Raw genomic sequence first — 20,998 nt, 5'->3', positions numbered from 1 at the left:
CGCGATGCTGATGGTCTGATCGGATTCAGTGGATTGTGCTAAGCTATGCTAAAAGTGGTAGGGCCAAACCCGGAGATCAGCTGCATGGATTCCAAAACGGTAAGAATCAAATGTTTAAAGCAACACTATGTAGTTTTTTTACCTTTAAATAATGTCTCTAAAATTATTTCAGTGATAGATCAACTCTTAACTGGACAAATCGTACTGTTGCAGCAACCTGAGCAGCCTCCTAGCTGCTACAAGCACACTCTGAATGTGGCGGTGGAGAGTAGAGCACACAGCCCCACCCCTCCCCCTGCCAGCAGAAGAGTGTCTGATACCAGGAACTGTTGCGCTTTTCAACCACACGGGGGAGCTGCAAGTCATTATTACATGGAAACTACATAGTGTTGCTTTAACGCTAGAGGAGCTGGAAAATGAGCATATTTTTAAAAAAAGTGGAGTGTCCCTTTAAGTTTAACCCAATTTTATTCCAACTTTCTTGACAAGTGATGAGTTCTTATATATTATAAAAAGTAAAGTTAACTAATTCAACTAAGTGCAACATAAAGTTTTTACACAGTGTATCAGGTAGCATTTGAATATCTTAGTCAGCCTTTAATCTGTAAGAGAGTAGTTACTGTACCTGAACCATTATAGAAATCAGTTGTGGAAGCATGACCAGTGGAAAGCGCAGGATATTAAAGAGTGAAATGGAGGTAAAAGCTTTCTCTGCATCTAAGATGTTGCTAGGACTCACAGCCACAAATACACCAAAGGTCGCCAGAGACACCTACAGACACAATATAACACCATAATACCATTAAAAAAACATAATAAAAAGTGATATTTTAGGCTGATTTTTGTTAAGACATAGTCAACATTATACCGTTTTAAAGTGGTCCCAATGAGGGCCAAAATAATATGAATAATATGCTGTTAATAAAATGCGGATTCATAAACTCATATTATACCTATAACTTCAATCAATTAAAAAACACAAGATCACCAACTATATAATTAACTCTATAATTTATCTCTTATTTTCTTATTTCTAAACAGGACGTACAGTTCAAAAGTTACAAACGTAAACGCAAGTGTAAATTTGAACAATAAACAGCATTAAAGAGATTAAAAATCCAAACTATGGCATGGCATTAAGTTTAGACAAACTGTGTGCAAAATATTCCTACATACAGTGCTGTTGTTCTGGGAACGGTTGCACCAGCTGGGCGTACAACCAGTCGTAAGACTACCTGGCAGCAGTAAATGTGAGTTTGTAACCATATGGACACGAATGACGTCTCAACTATCAACATGGTTTATCACTTATGCATTGACACGCATCGTCTACGCTGAGCATTGCTGCACCTAGTTGTATTATTAAATGGTGCAAAAGGCCTAAAAAATGTTACAAATATGGACGTAGTTAAGCCAGACGTATAGTGCCAGTCTAGTCCCAGATGTCTAACAGAATATTGTACACAACACCTTTATGCCACACAGACTCTTTGGATTTACAAACCTCTGCCTATATTTCTGCAAAACCTGAAATACGTTTCTGCATCTTTCAGTTGGAGTGTCCACTAGAGGCAGTGTGCACGCATTAGAAGTCGCTTAGGCATGTTGTGCATTTGACCGTAAGTAAGTACCAAAGGCACAAATCTACTTAGATTCTCCCGGCAGTCAATAATCTGATCAATTTAAACTGATATTTGTGTCTATGAATATGTGAATTAGTTCTTGCGTCCCTCTTTCGCACCACATTGGACCATAGAAATATATGTAAATAGATGCTACATTCAGCAGATTCAAACACAAAACTGCTAAGTTCAGTTTCACACAATGCATTTGCAGCATTAATCTTTTAGCACTGATGTTAACAGGTGTGAGCATCACAGAAGTAGAGCTGTTTATCGTTTTAGTGTCGAGTCTATGAGGCATCCATACATAATATCTATGACTCGAACTATTCATACACGCATTCAACTGTGTTGATATGATTGGTTACATATTTGTGAAACAAAGGCAATTTTAAACCAGTGGAATGAGACTGTCTCCAATTTAATGGGGAAAATACTCAGCAAGTGTTGAAATTTGCACATGGTTTAACTTAAAGCATATTAAAAACACCACATATTTATATTAACATCAATAGTGGGACTTTAACAAAGACGAGCAGGTTTTAATTTGTGTATATGTCTGCTTCATAACTTCTAAATCCAAACGCCTCTATTGGACCTTTTTATTGAAAGATGCAGCGATATTCACCTGGAGAAGCATATTTTCAAGAGGGCATAACCTAAGCATGGTTGGGAATATGCGAATATGTTGTCTCTGTGGTTAATGTTAAACCCAGTGTTTGATTTTGGTTACTTAACGGTGCCAAAGAATGCATGCAAATAATACGTTAAATTGTTATTTTTTTAGATGTTCATAGAAGTTATGTAACTTTATTAAGTACAACAATCATTACCATGTACAGAGCTCGTATTATTCATCTATGCTTAATACAGTTTTTATATGGCACCTTTAAGGAAAAGTACTTTGGTTGTGTGTTCTGTTCTTTCTCTGTAAATCATTTTGTATAGTGTATATAAAACATTAATTTACTTACAATAGCTGGAGCGCTCGCAAATATAAAGGTGGAGACAGAAGAGATGTAAGCAAATGATTTCATGACCTTCAGCTCTTTCTCTCGTACTCCCTGAATCTGATCTTCAAAAGACGGCTCCCATGCATAAAACTTCAGAATCTGTCACAGAAATTCAACTAAATTAACCCTGCATTTTTCTCAGTAGTCAGTAGAAATATTAACATGGCAGTGCACCTATTCACTGTCAATGGTCAAATAAATACAATGAGGAAAAATAAGTTTGATGAAACTTAATGTCAGGAAAGATCTTTTTTAAAAAGTAATCATAGAGAAGTCGTCTCCTATTTTTTATTGACTAAATTGAACATTTGAAAAAGATACGAGGAAAAGCTACTTACTTTTATTCCATTCAGTATGTCATTGACAATTTTCATGCGCTTGTCTTTAAACTTCATGTTTTTCACCTGAAAAGAAAGATTTGTACTCAGTGATGGAGTAAATGATATTTAACAACCTTATATTATATTTATTATTTTATTGAACATGGAGTTGTTTTCCAGATTTCTCAACCTTAAGCCTTCATGCCTCTATTTTGTTGGAAAACTAAAGGAAGTACAACATGCACGCATAGACCCCCAATTTCACAGACAAGGCTTAAGGCTAGTCCTAGACTAAAACTCATGTGTGAGTTGTCTATAACTTGCACAGATAGATCTTAACATATGCCAGTAATGTCTTTTTTAAGTCATTTTTTGGACTGTCCTGTGTTTTATTATCATGTTGATATATTCAGCCTTCAGCAATAATTCTAACACTAAGAATCCTACTTGAAAATTGTGGATGAATCACCTGTAAGTTCTTTGACTTTGTTGCCAACCAGCCATTAATGGGCACCATCAGCACCATGACCAACAGACCGGCTAAAGATGAGGCACCCAGTTCAAACCAAAGGAAAGTTACGGCCAAAATGATCTGCAGTGGACATGACCATAGCAAATGGATAAAGTTTGTGACGTCATTAAATCTTTGGGCGTCCGCTGACATCAAGTTGACGATCTCTCCGGCGGTAGACTCTTTTTTAGAGTCATTGGACACGATTAATGCCTGAAAGGAAACAGTAAAACAAAAACACACTTATTTTCTTGTTAGAAGCACTAATAAAATGCAATGGCTTTATATTTAGGAATTTAGGTAATAGTAAAATATTGATACAAATACCTTCTTGTAAACAGCACCCATAATTGCTGTGCGTACTTTCATTCCCAAGACAAAACATTGCTGGAAATACTGTTGTAGAAATATAGATTGTAAAAACGCCACCAGCAGAAGCAGGATGGCGTACAAATAGCCATTCCACGCGGCCATGGATTTATCCTGAGTGAATGTTACCATTGCCCTGTGAAAAACCACATGGTATTAGGAAGCTGTACAATACTGGAGATTCACAAACAACATAGACGAAAAAGACGGACAGATGGAATTCTATGCCAGTCATTCCAATTAACTTCAGGATGAGATTTAAAAATGTGATAGACTAGAAAAAGGGCGACTTACTTGAGAAGTTGTGGGCTTACAAATGATAAAAGATCTTGCAGCAGTTTAAAGATGGCGGACTGCAGAAGCACACCTTTAAATGTTTTACCAATGGTGGGAACCAGCCAGGAACGTGGATAGACTGATTTCGATGCCTTTTTATCCTTCTTACTTTCTTTCTTGTTTTTTCTTTTGCTTTCTCCGGTCTCCTCCTAATAGAGGACACAAGACTTCATTTATATTGTGCTATTAATTCAAAGTTTGTGTGCATGAAATTTTTAGTACAACGAATACGAAAAAACGAATACAAAAATGGATTTCATTCAGTGTGCAAAGGTCTGGAGTCATCAGTATCCACTGACTAATCTCTTAACTATGGGTAATAATAATCTCACCATAACTAAAAAATCCTGACTAATTCCATTGGCTAAGCCATTATGATGATCTTTGTCGATTTGTTTCTGTTTTTTCTTCTGCAGGACTCTTTGAGCTTTTTTCAGCTCTTGGTTCATAATCTCCTCAAACTGCTGAGAGATTTGCTGAGTGGAGTCACTTTCATTAAGATCCCACAGGTCCTCCTGGATCAGAGGCTTCTTATAACCATTATAGACCATGCTGGAAAAACAAAAAGATACAAAAATATTAATATGAAGAAATGTACAGGGACACAATACATACCTGCAGCACAAAAGCACAGTGTTTTACTGCTATTCTAAGTGTACATAAATAAAAGTAAACCCTTTACAGTTTTGTATAACGTCTGATCCTTATCTGAGTGTTTTATGTTGTTTCCGGTGGTAAAAATCCAAGTGATCGCATATATACACACACACAAACATATGGGCCTAATTTATAAAGCATACATATTCATACAGTAGATTTGATGGTAGATTTTGATCCTAGATCGTAAGATCAAATTTAGGGCGGTTTCTACCAATTTGTCAAAATATCACAGCCTGTTCATATTCAAAATATAATAATGCACTCAACCAAATATAGAGAATGTTACACTGACTCATTTAAATAGTCAATCTGCACGGGTCGATGTGACCACCGTCCACCGTTTTAGTTAAATTCACTCCAGGCTACCAAATGTTCCTGCCCGAAGGGTCATATCATATCCCTCCTCAATAAACCGGTCGATACAGAACGACATGAGCGGCAGAGTTTTCTCCAGATAAAGAAGTATGCATGATAACAATAGTCAAGTGTTGCTTTCCAAGAACCGCTAATACAAATAAGCATAAGTTTAAATCAGTCAACAGTATGTTGGCTTTCATGAGCAAATATAATAAGCTTAAGTCAAACAACATAGTGACTTCCTCAAACAAATACCTGTATATAAGTTTAAAGCAAACGACAGTATGTTGACTTTCCTATACCAACAAAATAAAAAATAGGATTCAAATTCACCTGTTGAACCAGTTAAAAGTGATTCTGCTGAGAAATGTTGCTGTACTTTCGGGATTCTGCAAACAAAGAGAATAAATAATGATGGTTATTTACATTTGGGTATTGGGGACATTGCTGCACTATCACCTTACAATAAGGTAAAATTTGTTTGGTGACAAATACTGCACATCCAGCTGGTTGTTATAGTAATGGTTTTGTAATGTGTTCTTGTTTTATCTTGATAGATCCAGTAGGATCAGTACAGATGACTTGGAGGCTGCCCTTGCCTGCCTTTGAGCTTCAATGACTGAGAGCAGCGCAGTTTTGGTGGAGTGAACGCTTTTGAAACCAGACTGGTTGATGTCCAGGAGGATATTTTGTGTGAAGAAGGATAAGAGCTGGTCAAAAACCACACGCTCAAGAGTCTTGGCAATGAGAGGAAAGAAGGGATACGGGCAGGGTGCGATTTGCTGGGGGGGATGCGTGGGATTTCCCCCTTTCTGGTCAATGTATCCCTGCATCTGCTTAATTATTTTTATCCCCGGTGGGGATAAATTTATCCCCCCCTCAAAGTGATCAGTGCTACTACACTAGTGGCGAGACGGATCACAAAACGTATCACGGATCGTTTGATTAAAGTCCATTTTGTTTTAAAATGCACTACTTTGGCTGGCTCTGATACAGCTGCCGCGCAGCGTCTCTGTATTCACCACTCTGCAGACTTGCTCAATGTCCCGCCCGCGGCGCTATCTGATTGGTTACAGACCCGGTTACACCTCACGAGTAATAGCCTATCAACACTTGCGAGATGGTTATGGAGCTGTGTGTCGAAACGATGAAATGCAGCATATTCAGCCGCATATTAATAAAGCGAGAATAAACATAACAATCTGATTATCTGTTTATGATGACAAGCAGAGTTAGTGTCCCAGTCAAACCACTGAGAATGGCTGAAGTTACACATGATAAATCCGATGAGACGTTTAGCGAGGCGCGGGCGCGTCCAGTTTGCGCAAATGAGGCTAAGTGACTAACACATAATGCATCTGACTTTTCTATCATTTCACTGTAGCTCAGCATCGCGGTGTAAAGTTAATGTTATTACTTTAAAAGCAGCATTAAAATTGTTTTTACTGTAATGGTTTAACTTTGCAATCAATACATTGTTCATATTTATGTTTAAATTGATACTACGTTGTGCCATATAGTTTTGCTATTTAAGATTTAATTCTTGCGTGTTTTTTCGTTGTGCATGATCACAGTTCATATGTGTGGGGAAAGATAAGCTATTAGAGTAAAAATATTGCGTTAAGCTGCTTCACGAGTTAATAAGAAAAAAGATTTTACAATTCCTGCAAATGCAGTGATGAGTTCATGTTCTCATGATTTATTTTTATGAATTAAAATGTTTTGAAATGTGCTGTGGACAGAGACGCATTATGTCAAGAATTATAAAAAATCGTCAATAAGCTCATAATTTGTGCTTAAATAGTATAAATGTTTAGTTTTTAAACCATTTTGAGAAGCTGGTTATATTTTTATGTTTCTGCGCATGTTCAGCAGACAGTGAGGTTCGGGTTTGTTCCGATCAGAGCTCGTGAGAGGAGAGCGCATTTCTGAATATTAGAAATATTTTAATTAGAAATATATAAAAAAAATTTGTTAGGTCGGACAATGATTACCAAATTAACCACTGAAAAGAGTCAAAAAAGTTAAAACTAGTGGTGGGTACAAAATAACTCATGACGAAATATGGTGGGTACCCACCGTCGCCGAAATAAACGCCTATAAAAACATCCCCCCCTCTGTTTTTTTCACAAATCGCACCCTGGATACGGGTCTGTAGTTTCCTAACATTGCAGGATTAAGTTTGGGTTTCTTTAGCAGCTGGGTTATCCGGGCCTCTTTAAAAGCTGTGGGGAATGCACCATTTGGGTGAGAGCAGGGATAAGTGATGGAGAAATGGCCTGAAGGAGATGAGTATGGGAGGTGAGTATGGGATCTAACGGGCAGGTAGTCAAGATCTTGGAAACATCCGCTTCAGCTAATCTCACGTTATTAAACATAATTAATGTGCATGCAAAGACATTGTTTCTGCACGCATTATAAATTTTAGAAATTAATTGCTGAAACATGTTACAAAAAACTTTTTGTCCTTGTTTATGTGTTTTAAGGTGAGGCTTAATTACTTTTAGGTAGTTATTATCTAGGAATGACCAATTAGAATCAAGCAGCATGTAATAACTAATGCTACAGCAAATACAACTTTTGTAGGGCAATTACTTTTTTGTAGTCATTGTTGAAATGACCATGAACTAAGATTTATAAATGCAAGTAATGTTTATTGTTAACTGTTAAAGTACTTCAATTAAATGGTTTCAGCTCAGGTACCTTTTTTCTACGTTTTTGAAGTTCAGGTGAAATGTCAGCAATGGCTGATAAAACCAAAGAGATCAGCTTCAGTCCAAAGCTGATGTAGAACAGACAAAAGCGTGGAAGATCGGCAATTTCCTCCTGAGGAGCAATATAACATTAGTTGAGTAAAACAAAGGAGTTTGGAGCTGTGTAGATGCGTGTAGCGTCAGCAGCACTACCTGACTCAAAGCTTCTCTCAGCAAACTCTGAAACTGGAAGATTTCACACACCACCTCAAGAACCCAAAACAAGAAGAGGCTTCTGGAGTCCACGGCCGTCACTCTGTGCCGCAGAGACTCTTGGCACAATATCACGATTATCTACACACAAACACCAACAACTCAACATTTCATGTCCTTTACCAAGATGTGTACAGATAGACAGTCTATTCTGCATGTAAATGACAACAAAGATGATCTGTTATTGAACGTACCCATGATACAGCAAAGAGAACAGGGTTTGTGTAAAACACTGCTGGATGTCTTGTGGAATTACTTGACGCCCCAAAATCTTGAGCAAGCGTGACGGCAAGCTCTGCTATCGCTCCCAGAAACAACAGGCCAACCACAATCTTAAAAGATAAACACAAGAGAGTTCAGATATGAGCACAGTTATAATACCGAGTGTAGCAGGTGCACATCAAATCTTTATTTCATGTTTGGTAAAAACAACTTCTTAAAGCCATTATTCCACAAGACTTAATATTTAATAATAATATTTGATTGTGATTGATCAGTGGTGACAGTCTTCTGACACCCTTTAAAGTAGTATACCATTAGTTCAAGATCAGTATTCAAATAAATTCAAAGGCTTTATTGCCTTGCTTTTCACTCGAAAGTCATTAAAAGAGTAGGAAATAAAGAGACATATACAAATATACAAACAAAACAGTATACAACATAGTATATAATGTAGTATGTCTGTGTAAGTCACATCAATAACTGCAGTGTGTACAGATAATGAAGATATGGCGAAAATTCTATTTAAAGGTCTTGCCAGGAGGTCAGAGGGGTAAACAGTTTTTGTTTGGGATAGGTGAGGTCTTTAACGGTGATACTGGTCACTGTCTGCAGATGTTTAAATGATCCCCTCTCTCTAATGTAAACATTTTATAGCTGTTTAAAACTATTTTATATCTTAGGTTTTATCGAGGCAATATTAAAGTTTGCTTAAAAGCTTTTGTCATTTAGCTTCTGTAAATTATTTAATTGTTTATTAGTCATTTATATATATTATGCACTGTTATATATTATAGTTTTGCCTAAGGGCATTCCTTTCCTGTGTTTACCTGCCTAATATTTACAGTGGGTATAGTGCCATTTAATAGCCTTGACTTTTTCTTGTCTGCGTCACAATGATATTACACTGCAATTTGTTGACAGACCAACAGTAAAGGTGTCAATGTGAATCCTGTCTGATATCTCACATACGGTATTGTGTAACTTTGTACTACTGAAAAAGCCATGATACAAATACCATACAAATATATGACATTTCGATCATGTAGTCATAGTTTACATCAATAAATGAAGAGTTTCGTTGCAAAACGAGATAAATCCATTTTTTTTACATTTTTGTCAAAACATGTTTATTATTATGTTATCATGTTATTATTTTGCTGTATTTTTTAAGTTATGAAGGTTTAAATCAAAACAAACCAACTGCAGTTGAATTGATATTAATTGGAATGCACAACCAAAAAATGAGATTTCTGAACAATTAAAAAAACGAAACTCTTCAAATCCAGACATCTGTAGCAGTGAACTCTTGTTATGTGGATAATATCATGGCTAAGCATTTTGACATCTTGTTTGTAAACAAATCATATCAGAAATTCTAATGGATTTATGATTATCATGGGGATTGCATTGGTTTTAAGGGAATTATTTATAATGGTCTCTGATGGTTTCTACTGGTAATGTGTTGGGTTCTATTGGTGGAGAATGGGAACGATTAAATCCTACTGGGAAAGACTTAAAACACACTATACCCACATGACAAAAAAAATACATTTCACCCTTTGACTTTCTGTTTGCAACACCCGACCTCTGCAATGAATTTACACTTAACAAACTTCTACTTGGATGCTTGTATACGCTTTGCCTGTGATCTCACATTCATAAATATACTTTTTAAATACACTTAAAATGTGTTTGATAAAATTGCAATTGTTCTAGTTTTATATCGGTTGTACCACACAGAAAGTGTACCAACCTACTCATTTTAAGAGAAATCAGTTCCCTGATATTTGAGAACATACTAAATTGCTGGACAAAAGTTTTTCAATTATCCTAACATCCCATCAACTAGTGATATTTGTGAAATTTGTTTATACACTATAAAAATGGCTGGGTTATTTTTGACCCATAATGGATAACTATTGGACAGAACACATGCTGGGTTAAAATGACCCAATGTGGGGTTGTTGTTATCCAACCATGGGCTCTAATAACCCAGCAGTTGAGTTAAAACAACCCAGCATTGAGTCAATTTGTTCAACGTGTTCTGTTCAATATTTACCCATTATAGGTCAAAAATAACCCAGACATTTTTAAAGTGTAGGAAATGGTTTGAGCATAACATAATGCCAGAGTATCTTATTTAAAATTTTTACTAATTTAAAGACCATTTTTTAAGAGTTGTCTTTTGAACTTCTAATACGGACTGTTGCCCCTTCTGCCATTTGACAAACAAAATTATTAGGCTATTTATTATTTAAAAAAATACTGAAAATGTATTTAAAGTAAATTGGTTTCATAGAATAAAGTGACACATGTCATAAATGTATGTGAAATTATTTTTATAGTAGCCTAGCTAACGTACATAATGCCCCCGGACACAAAAAGATGCGTCATGTAGGATATATTTTTGGCAATTTTGTATATTTTTTAATATTTTTAAAATTATATATTCAGATGCCAAAGATCGACAGATTTTTAATGGCATAAATATTTACTTGAACTAAGAATGGTTTTAAACAGATTTGCAAAAATGAACCATGATTCGAGAAAACAAAGTGAGTGTGAGTTTACCTGCTTGCAGATGTAAAGTTTTGAGGCTGGAGTTATGGTAGACTTCTTACAGAGATGAAGTAATTCCCACGGAGCACAAAGCCAGAGAAAACCTAACGGAATCCAGACCAGCACAGTCCACTCCACACACGCCGGAAGATCAGGATCCGGACGCTGCAGGTACGAGTCATTCTGATGATGCCCATACACACACATTACAGAGAAACACACAGACTCAGTAATGCGACTCAAATTAACATTTACGATGTGTTAACTGAAATACAAGTCCTGTGATCATGTGGCTGACAGTTTTACTGCTGACTCTAGAAGAGACTGATGAAATGAAACTAGTTTCTAGTTATAAACGGTCACTCAGGCGGTTGTCTTTGCATATTTGCACAGTTTTGAGCGCCCCCTTGTTGCCCAAAAAGCAAAGAGAGACTAACCGCCAGATTTAGGGTAATGGCCTGCATATTTCTCCATCATCTTTATAATAGCCTACACATCAAGGAGAAACAGATAAACAAAGCCAAAAAAACACCTCTATTAAATGTAGTAACCCAGCTAAATGTCATTTCATTTTTGCTAGTTACACAACTAATATGATATTAGACAACAGCTCAAACAATGCACGTCAATAAATATTACATTTCATGATTATTATCTATTATTTATCTAATCTAACTAAAATTAGTAAAAACACACATTAATACGGTGTCTTATTGAATGTAAATGCTCTATTAATAATTTTTCCACTGGGTCTAGTCTACTGTAGTAGCCTAATTTTCTATTTAATATTATCAAAATATTTTTAAAAACAAAATACCTCAGCATCACACACTGTATTTAGGTAACACGCTGTATTTTATAAAAATATATATAAATGCCCAATGACTTCAACACATGATATTTATTATTTAAACAGATATTTACTGACAGATAAATAAACATTTAATTGACTTTAGGTTAACAGATCTTACCACTGCAGCTTAATCACCTTTAGGGTTAGGGTTAGGGTTAATGTTAGTTTATGAGGTAAACTTAAACTGTTATAATATTTAATAATATTTGATCATATTTATATGAATAATTGTAACTGAACTGCAATATCATACACTCTCAGAAAGGTATAAAAGTTGTCACTGGGACAGTATCTTTCAAAAGTACACTTTGGTACCTAAAAACAACATATTAGTACCCCTAAGGTACACCCCAGCAAACAATGTTCCCCTAACATTAAAAAAAACATTTTTTTATTCTTTTGTTATTTGAAACCATTTTGGAACCATAAACTAAACTAACATTCTCATAATGTTACAGGGTGGTTATTTTTTAATAACCTAAAAATAATTTGTACATAACCTTCTCTAATGAATTTTTTTTTTTGGTGGGAGTGAAAACATAAAATTAAACCAATTATTCCTTTAGTGCACGCTTCTGATTAGTCGAACATTAGTTTTTGGTTTTCAGAACATTGTTTTACATGGTTTGTTCAAATACAAAGCCACTTTGTGTAACGACTTCTTCTTTAGTCATCTTTGTGCTCGAATCTGATGTTAGCACAATTTTCTTATTTTTTGACTTAAAAAATTAAAAAGTCAAAAAAAATGCACTTTATGTTATGCAATACAACTTTTTTGAGTATGAATGTTAAAAACGATTAATTTGCACAAAATAGAAGAGACAATAATGTGTCTTTTGATACTGATGTGTTGAGCTAACCCTGAGATTTAGCAAACATTAGCACACACATGTCAGTTTGAGGCAAGTTGTCTTAATGACTTTGGGGCAAGTCGTCAGACTGGAAATAGTTAACCCGGGTTATTATAAACCCAGAGTTATTCTAAACCCCGGATTAATGGAATCCTGAGTTATTTGTTTCACGTTTCACACTGTTCGTACTTAACCAGGGGTTAATAGATAACCCTGGGTATTCATAATCTGATGTTTTACACTGTGCATTCCTAAACCCGGTCAGGTGTCTAAAACCATGCTCCTACACCTGTCTGTAATTATCAAGCAACCCTGAACACCTTGATTAGCTGCTTCAGCTGTGTTTAATTAGGGTCATCATAACACTTTAACCCTGCTTTGTCTCACACTGCGAGCGCTTGGCACCGCAATGAAGGGTTAACCCCACAAAAGCAGGGCTAGCAGGGTTTCATAACCCTGGGTTAATTTCAGGGATAACCCCCTCACAACCCTAAAAGAAGGGTTTAGAATGAAGATAACTCAGGTTTGAGAGCAGTGTGAAAAGCCATAGACTTAATAATTTGGAATTTAACAAATAAAATCATTCATCACAATTAAGTTGTGTTCTTCTTTTTACATAATCTAGCGTGACTCTGTTCAACAGTATACAACTCTGTAATGAGATAAGATATGAAAATGTAATGAATACAGCATATGTGCCCAAGATGTCCTTTTTCATTTGGTATGAGATTTATACCATTGTGATGTGTGATGCAGTGTGAATAGTGTGACAACTCGGCTTTTATTTATTAGGACCTTTGTAAAAGGTACCGTCCCAGTGACGAAAACGTTTTTCTTGAGAGTGTAGGCAGGAGATTGTAGTATAAAGAGCGTATGTTGGTGTGAGCAAGACAAAAACTATCAGGGTTAACTGTAACACATCAAATGAGTTGTGTTTGCTGTGTCTCTCATGGATGTCCCTTTGTACCAGTCGATAATAGAAGAATGGTTAACCCTACAAAAACTTGAACCTCTGTCAGTTTCAGGTAATATTTATAAGAATTGTAGGTTCTAGAAAAACAAACTTTAATCCCCAGTTTCACATACAAGACTTAAGGCTAGTCCTAGACTAAAACACATTAAACTGTCTAAACTGAAAATAACTTGCACTGACAGATCTTAACATATGCCAGTGCCATTGATTTGTCTTAAGATACACCAGTAACATATTTTTCAAAGGCATATTTATAAAAATGCTTAAACGTCTTAATTTAACTAAGGGCTAGTCCTGACTTTAGCTAAGCCTTGTCTGTGAAAATATGATTCCTTTAAATCAAATATTTTTTCGAATAATGAAGCCAAATGCGTTCGGTTGTGTCCAGTTCTCTAATACTTTTTGTCATTGCTCTTGCTGTTAATATTGACAATTTTGCTACAGGGAAAAGTCATATATGTTTGTTTCTAGGTTGTTTTATGTAACACTGCGTTCATTCACAATAATCAGAGAGGCGACCTTAATATGTTATCATTTATAACACAGAATCAAGATTCAACATAATAGCACTCACCCAAAACAGAGAGCCACAGTATTTCTCTAAAGCAGCTGACATGTTTCTTCCATCACACCTGACCAGTAGAAAACAAAGATGATCGAGTTCACCACAGAAAAGACTCTTAAAGATATACGACTTATTTTTTGTGAGATGTCTTCCACTCCGTCCGTCTGAATCTCAGCTGAGTGACTGACAGTGTTGTCTCTTTAAAGACTGTTTCAGAATATATCCACATAAAACTGAGTTCAACCTTTTCCCCACTCATCCGACAAGAAGCGGCCCTGCATGAGATAACTCCACAGTTTTCATTACTCACTATAGACTAAAGTCCATACGATCTATAATGGTGTGCATGTGAAGAGGGGGAGGAACACACACACACACGGTAGGAATGTCATGCTGAATTTTGTCTTTGTAAGTTTAGGGGCTTTAGGTGGGGTTTCCTCTTGCTATCTAAACACAGTAATAATTTCCTGATACAGTTTACCTCTGACTTCACATCTTTACTGTTAGAAGCAAAACATAACAAATCATAATGTTATGAAAAAGTTAAAAAACATATTTTTAAAAGTTATCATTGTCATTGTATTTAACATATTTACACTAAATCAAATAATTTACTTATCCCTCAATAGTGAAGCTATATGTTCAGATAAGTGTTCAACTTTAAACCATAACAATATATTGCTTAAAATACTGACTGTGATGATTTCTAGAAAGTCTTGTATTGTCTGTGAAGTAACTGTGTAATAAATCAGTAATGGGATGAATCATTTCTGTTTTCCAGAACACCTCACACTACACACTTTCTTGCACTTAAAGCTGATAGGACACAAGATTGTTGATAAACACCTATGAGATCAGAGATATAACAGGTGTATAAGGGCATTGCATATGCCTTAAGGCAGCAGCATTTTTACATTTATGAAGATGAGAGCTTTATTAATGTATTATTTCCACATCATAACCTTCTGCCCACTGTTTACAGTTAATCATTACATAAGCGTGATAATATAACAGTGTGTGCTGTGAGTCACTGCAGATATGAGAACACATCAGCATGACAGGCAAAATCAGAATTACGCAGCATTTTTTCATAAATGATTTGCTGATGAAAAATCTAATCTTTTAGTTTTAAAGACTTAAATCACTCACTTGCTCAAGTGCTGCATACACTGTTAACCCAGAAATTGTCTTTACTCAAACAATCAAGGAAAAATCATTAATATTTTCTGTTTTGAAGCCAAAACTTAAAAAGTTTAGTTGATTTAACTGTTAACCTTACAAAATCTATTAAACTAAAACATTCAAGTAAAATGAACTTAAAATTATTAGTTCATGTTGTGAGGAATACCCATAATCCTTTGCGCCTGACTATTTAGATTATTTTTTGCTTTTTCACAAATTAAAAACTGATAAGAACTTTCTCTATTCAAATATTTGTTAATAAAATGTCATATAGGTTCTAGCTCTTATATTATTGATGTTGTTTTGTTGTAAATGATAATTTTGTGAAGTCACCATTCAGGTGATCAGTGTTTCCGTACATCAACCCTGTTCAAAACATTTTATTGTATTTCTCTCCACTGTACTTACAATGTATGTCAAAACACATTTTTTGTGTGTTTCTGTGGAGAATCCCGTTTATTCAATGATTGACTTAAAGTCAGTCATTAATTTTTGTTATAATACCATTTATAACATCAAAAGTAATATAAAGTGATAAAAACTTATATGCAACAGGTTTCCTCACACATTTCTAGTAATGTCATCTAATCTGGGTTAAGAGTGCATTGGAAGAAATTAAAACATTAACTACATTAAACTTAAAATTAATTGTTATTTCAACCAGGCACAATCAACTTTTTTAGGGCAACGAGTTTCCATAAATTTTTTAGGTTCAATCAACCTGTATGGGCTTACAGTGTATCTGCTAGGAATAAACTAAAATACTATTCAAATAATGTGCCAGTCTATGTGTTAATAGGCATTACAATTGTATATCTTATTGTTAATATAATTATTAAACAAAGAAAACACAAACACACACAATCAAACAACTCCTACACTCCATGCCCTGCCCTATATATGTACAAAAGTGAATGGACACAGGTCAGATTCATGAGTGAACCATCAGGTGCTGACATGAATGTAATGTAATAGGATTTCATTTTGACAGACATGATAATTATTCATATATTTAATATAAATTCATAATTATAATTATTATTATTGTTTTACAATATTATATCATCTGTCATATATATTGTGAAGCATCATTGGGTTCATGAAATACTTCTGTATATAAATAGTAATAATAATAATAATAATAATAATAATAATAATAATAATAATAATAATTATTATTATTATTATTATTATTATTATTATTATAATTATTATTATTATTGTGAAGCATCATTGGGTTCATGAAATACACTTCTGTATATAAATAGTAACAATAATAATAATAATAATAATAATAATAATAATAATAATAATAATTATTATTATTATTATTATTATTATCGTTATTATTATTGTTGTTGTTGCTATTATTATTATTATTATTATTATTATTATTATTGTGAAGCATCATTGGGTTCATGAAATACACTTCTGTATATAAATAGTAACAATAATAATAATAATAATAATAATAATAATAATTATTATTATTATTATTATTATTATCGTTATTATTATTGTTGTTGTTGCTATTATTATTATTATTATTATTATTATTATTATTATTATTATTGTGAAGCATCATTGGGTTCATGAAATACACTTCTGTATATAAATAGTAATAATAATAATAATAATTATTATTATTATTATTATTATTATTATTATTGCTATTATTATTATTATTATTATTATTATTATTATTGTTGTGAAGCATCATTAGGTTCATGAAATACACTTCTGTATATAAATAGTAATAATAATAATAATAATAATAATAATAATAATAATTATTATTATTATTATTGTTGTTGTTGTTGTTGTTGCTATTATTATTATTATTATTATTATTATTATTATTGTGAAGCATCATTGGGTTCATGAAATACACTTCTGTATATAAATAATAATAGTACTAGTAGTTATTATTATTATTATTATTATTATTATTGATGATGATGATGGCCCTTAATTGCTTTTTATTTGGTGTTTTTTATTATTTCCCTTTATTTTACCAGGAAGTTTCATTGAGATTAAAAAGGTATTTTACAAGAGAGATCTGGTCATGGTAGCAGCCATAGAGTAAGACAATACAATTTTGCAGTAATACAATACATTTAACAAAACAATTACACAATAAAACAGAAAATTAAAACATAGTGTCATCTCAACAAAAACACAAGCCACTCTCTTTATAATGCCTTTATAAAACTCACCAATAGACACAAATATATCTAGTTTAAAACGTTTTGTAAATTATTCCATGCCCACAGTGTGTAGTATGACAATGCAGTTTTCCCAAGTTCAGTAAAGACTCGAGGTACATTACGATGCAAACACTTAGCTGATAAATGCCCAAACTAAAACAGCTTACAAAGATAAGCTGGAAATATACATTGCTTTAATAAAACTGTACTAAAGCTCTTTTCTACATATGGTTAGAATCCAACCCACCCAACATCTTGTAAAGAATGCAACGGTAAGTACAGAATTTTCCATTTGTAATAAAACACAATGAAGCCTGATACACTGAATCAAGGCTCTTTAAAATAGAGGAGGCTGCATACATGTATAATATTTCAATCACTTCTACAAGTTTCTTTTTGGCATTAAAGTAAAATTGGTTATTTTGACATTTGCATTATGTTTTGTCTCAGTTCATGCAAAAAAAATGTAAATCCATATAGCATATTTACTTCTCAGGTAATATCTATGGTTTGGCCATTTCAGAGGCAAAAAGTATTAAGTCTTTTTAGTAAATATTTTTAAAATCATTATATTTATTGTCATTTAAAAGCAACAGAAGTCCATGAGTGTAAATTCACCTTTGATCTGTCAGACAGCTGATTCACTATGAGAGAGGTGAATAATCTTGTCCATTTTAAAGGTGTCCTATTACGTGTTTTTACTTTTTCAACTTTACTTATTGTTAAATGTTGCTGTTTAAGCATTAAAACATCAATAAAGTTACTAAGTTCTCTTGAACAGAAATCGCTTTTTAAGAACTACAACAATTGGTTTGGACTACAGTAAGTTTTTTCCCAGGTTTGTGATCTCACAAACCCTGATATTTGAATAAACTCCGCCCTCCACGAATATGCAATAAAGGGAGCAAGGACAAAGAAAAGCAGCTTATTTAGCAGTGTGTTGTCAGCATGTTGAAAAGACATATTACCCTGATTTTAAAATCATCTTTTTTCCGCCTTCCTAATATGAATGAATGGTGTTGACTGCCCCAGCACATTACACAACATGCAGGCACATATTACTGATATTACAGACCATCACATGAGTTTGCTTTACTGTTCTATTTAAACCTGTATCACTTCACTTTGTTGCTGCCTTTTAAGGCACGGGTCAAGAAATGAAATGAAATGAGGCCTTGTCCATCTTTGTGAATTTGTTTTGATTAGATTTGTTTGGTTGTAGTGAAATGGAAAATCCCATTTGAATATTGCGATGGCATATAACACACGTGTGCAGGCTTTGTTTGGTTAGATGCCTCGCTGGTTAATTGTCTGTGATTTGTGTGGGTTTCTCCTGTGAGGTGCAGCAGCATGTTTCTTTTGAAACATATCAGATTTTTTTGTGAGTGTGTTGTGGTGAAAGCGGGTAACAGCAGTTGTCTCAGGGAAATATCCATGGTGTTGTAAGTGTTGCTGGTATGATATAGACAGGACCATCACAAGGGCTGTGGGAGATGTGCGACCGCAGAGGGCCTCACGCCTGGACTGCTTTACACAATAACAAATGATCTTATTCTCTTGTGGCAAACATTCTCAGATGACGTCAGTTCGATTGCTCGGGCAGGAGCATCCTTTAAATCCAGTTCTGTTTGAAACGCCTACTTTTCTATATCCAATCACAGCACAGTGGAAAACACAAGTCACGCCCACTATTATCCTCGTATGATATTCGGTTTCACTTGGAAATACGTCACAACCCAGAAGTCGATCCTGACTTCCAGTTCATGGGTTGTTTATTTGGTGCAAATTTTGAAAATGTGCAAATTTTGAAAATGTGCAAAACAAATGCAATAGCCGACAAAATAAAAACTATATTTTTAATAAACTTTGAAACTTTTTATAGTCTATAAAATTTACATTTGGTCACTTTAGATAAAGCTTGCATCCACAACAAACTTACATTATAACTTGTGGCTCGAAAATCTGTGAAAATATGCAATGTGTGAGTAAAAACAGTACAAAACAAATTTCAAACTCACCCATTGGTTAAGAATAATTTTAATTAAAATAATTTTAAACTTTAAATGGCATTTGAATGAATAGGACACCTTTCTCTAAACTCAGTTTGCTCATGACTTATGCTTGCACTGCATAGCTACGAATAGGATTTTTTTTTTTTTCGAATAATGAGCAAATAATAAATTACTCTCTCATCTTGTTTCCATTATCAATTTATTTAACCTTTTTTATGCATGCTTGAGAAAAGTAAAATAAGAGGGCCATGCAGAATGTCCTGTTGTGACTATTTCATCATTGAATGATGTTATTTCACAAGACTTCTTAAGATGTCAAATAAATCTTTGGTGTCCCCAGAGTACATATGTAAATGTTAACTCAAAATACCATGTAGATAATTTATTATAACATGTTAAAATTGACACTTTGTAGGTGTGAGCAAAATTGTGACGTTTTGGGTGTGTCCTTTAAAATGCAAATGAGCTGATGAAATTCAAACACTGATTGCAATGATGGTGGTTTGTTGAAATTGAAACTCAATTGTGCTGTGAATTATTTTCTCTCTCTCTCTTTCTCTCTGCACTAAATGTCAGTGCTGTGGTTGGGTATTATTAAGGGGCGGTGTTATTATAATAAGAGCTCCTTATGACATCATAAGGAGAGACAAATTTCATTAATTTTTTCACATGCTTGCAGAGAATGGTTTACCAAAACTAAGTTACTGGGTTGATCTTTTTCACATCTTCTAGGTTGATAGAAGCACTGGGAACACAATTATAGCACTTGGAAACATGGAAAAAGTAAAATTTTCTTGCCATAGCCCCTTCATTCAGTTGATAAGGAACACTATTTAAACCTCATTCACACAGCACTCTGGTCTTAGAAAATACCCATAAAATTGGCAGACAGGCTTCTGTGTGAACGCAAACATGTCCCATAAATGTTCTGTGATCGCTCCAGAAAGAGCACATGTAATATTCCCATAAAATTCCCAACCGTTAGATTGATGGTGCTAAAACAGCTTGAAGTATCTTTTGAATTTGTTAACTCTGTGCAATGCAAAGAGCATCTGAATATGTTTTGAAGTTTACCTTACAGTAATCGACACAGAATCTTAATCCTCCATCTTTGTTTCTGAACGAGCGGTGATGCCCGTGTGGAACTGGACAGATGGATTATTGTTGTTCTGTATTAGAGTTCTCTGATTTGCCCATTGATGAACCCATGTTTGTCAACAGATACTTTTTTCTCTGAAATGTCATCTGTGTTAATAATTGTGTGTTTGATCTGATGGGTGTGTCAAGTGTCATGTGTGCAAACAGTAGGACAACCTACCATTAGATCCTCCAATCTCTTTACCAAACGCTCTGTCGGATCTGCGTTGTCTTTGAGTTGACGGATAAACTTGCTTACTTACTTCCTCAGCAGTAATGTTAG

The 20,998-nt window shown here is 34.3% G+C and overlaps 1 protein-coding gene across 2 annotated transcripts in view; it reads right to left on the bottom strand.

The window, feature by feature from the left end:
* abcc2 (ATP-binding cassette, sub-family C (CFTR/MRP), member 2) overlaps positions 1 to 14,497 on the bottom strand; it is a 38,953-nt gene extending 24,456 nt beyond the window's left edge. Inside the window, exons 1-13 of one of the 2 annotated variants that reach the window (XM_073872823.1) lie at positions 14,187 to 14,497; positions 10,948 to 11,118; positions 8,349 to 8,486; positions 8,095 to 8,235; positions 7,892 to 8,014; positions 5,522 to 5,577; positions 4,504 to 4,723; positions 4,130 to 4,320; positions 3,794 to 3,971; positions 3,425 to 3,679; positions 2,974 to 3,039; positions 2,597 to 2,734; positions 626 to 772 (exon numbers count right to left, since the gene is read on the bottom strand). In XM_073872823.1, the coding sequence (XP_073728924.1) occupies positions 626 to 772; positions 2,597 to 2,734; positions 2,974 to 3,039; positions 3,425 to 3,679; positions 3,794 to 3,971; positions 4,130 to 4,320; positions 4,504 to 4,723; positions 5,522 to 5,577; positions 7,892 to 8,014; positions 8,095 to 8,235; positions 8,349 to 8,486; positions 10,948 to 11,118; positions 14,187 to 14,228 (1,866 nt within the window). In that variant the 5' untranslated portion in view covers positions 14,229 to 14,497. The remainder of the gene's footprint in view (positions 1 to 625; positions 773 to 2,596; positions 2,735 to 2,973; positions 3,040 to 3,424; positions 3,680 to 3,793; positions 3,972 to 4,129; positions 4,321 to 4,503; positions 4,724 to 5,521; positions 5,578 to 7,891; positions 8,015 to 8,094; positions 8,236 to 8,348; positions 8,487 to 10,947; positions 11,119 to 14,186) is intronic. The other variant, XM_073872822.1, reaches the window with a different exon arrangement.
* Positions 14,498 to 20,998: the final 6,501 nt, after the last annotated feature.

This window comes from Misgurnus anguillicaudatus, chromosome 11 (assembly GCF_027580225.2).
Source record: "Misgurnus anguillicaudatus chromosome 11, ASM2758022v2, whole genome shotgun sequence".
Taxonomy (NCBI): Eukaryota; Metazoa; Chordata; class Actinopteri; order Cypriniformes; family Cobitidae; genus Misgurnus; species Misgurnus anguillicaudatus.
Note: the sequence above shows the minus strand (reverse complement) of the source record. Positions and strands in the feature narration are given on the sequence as shown.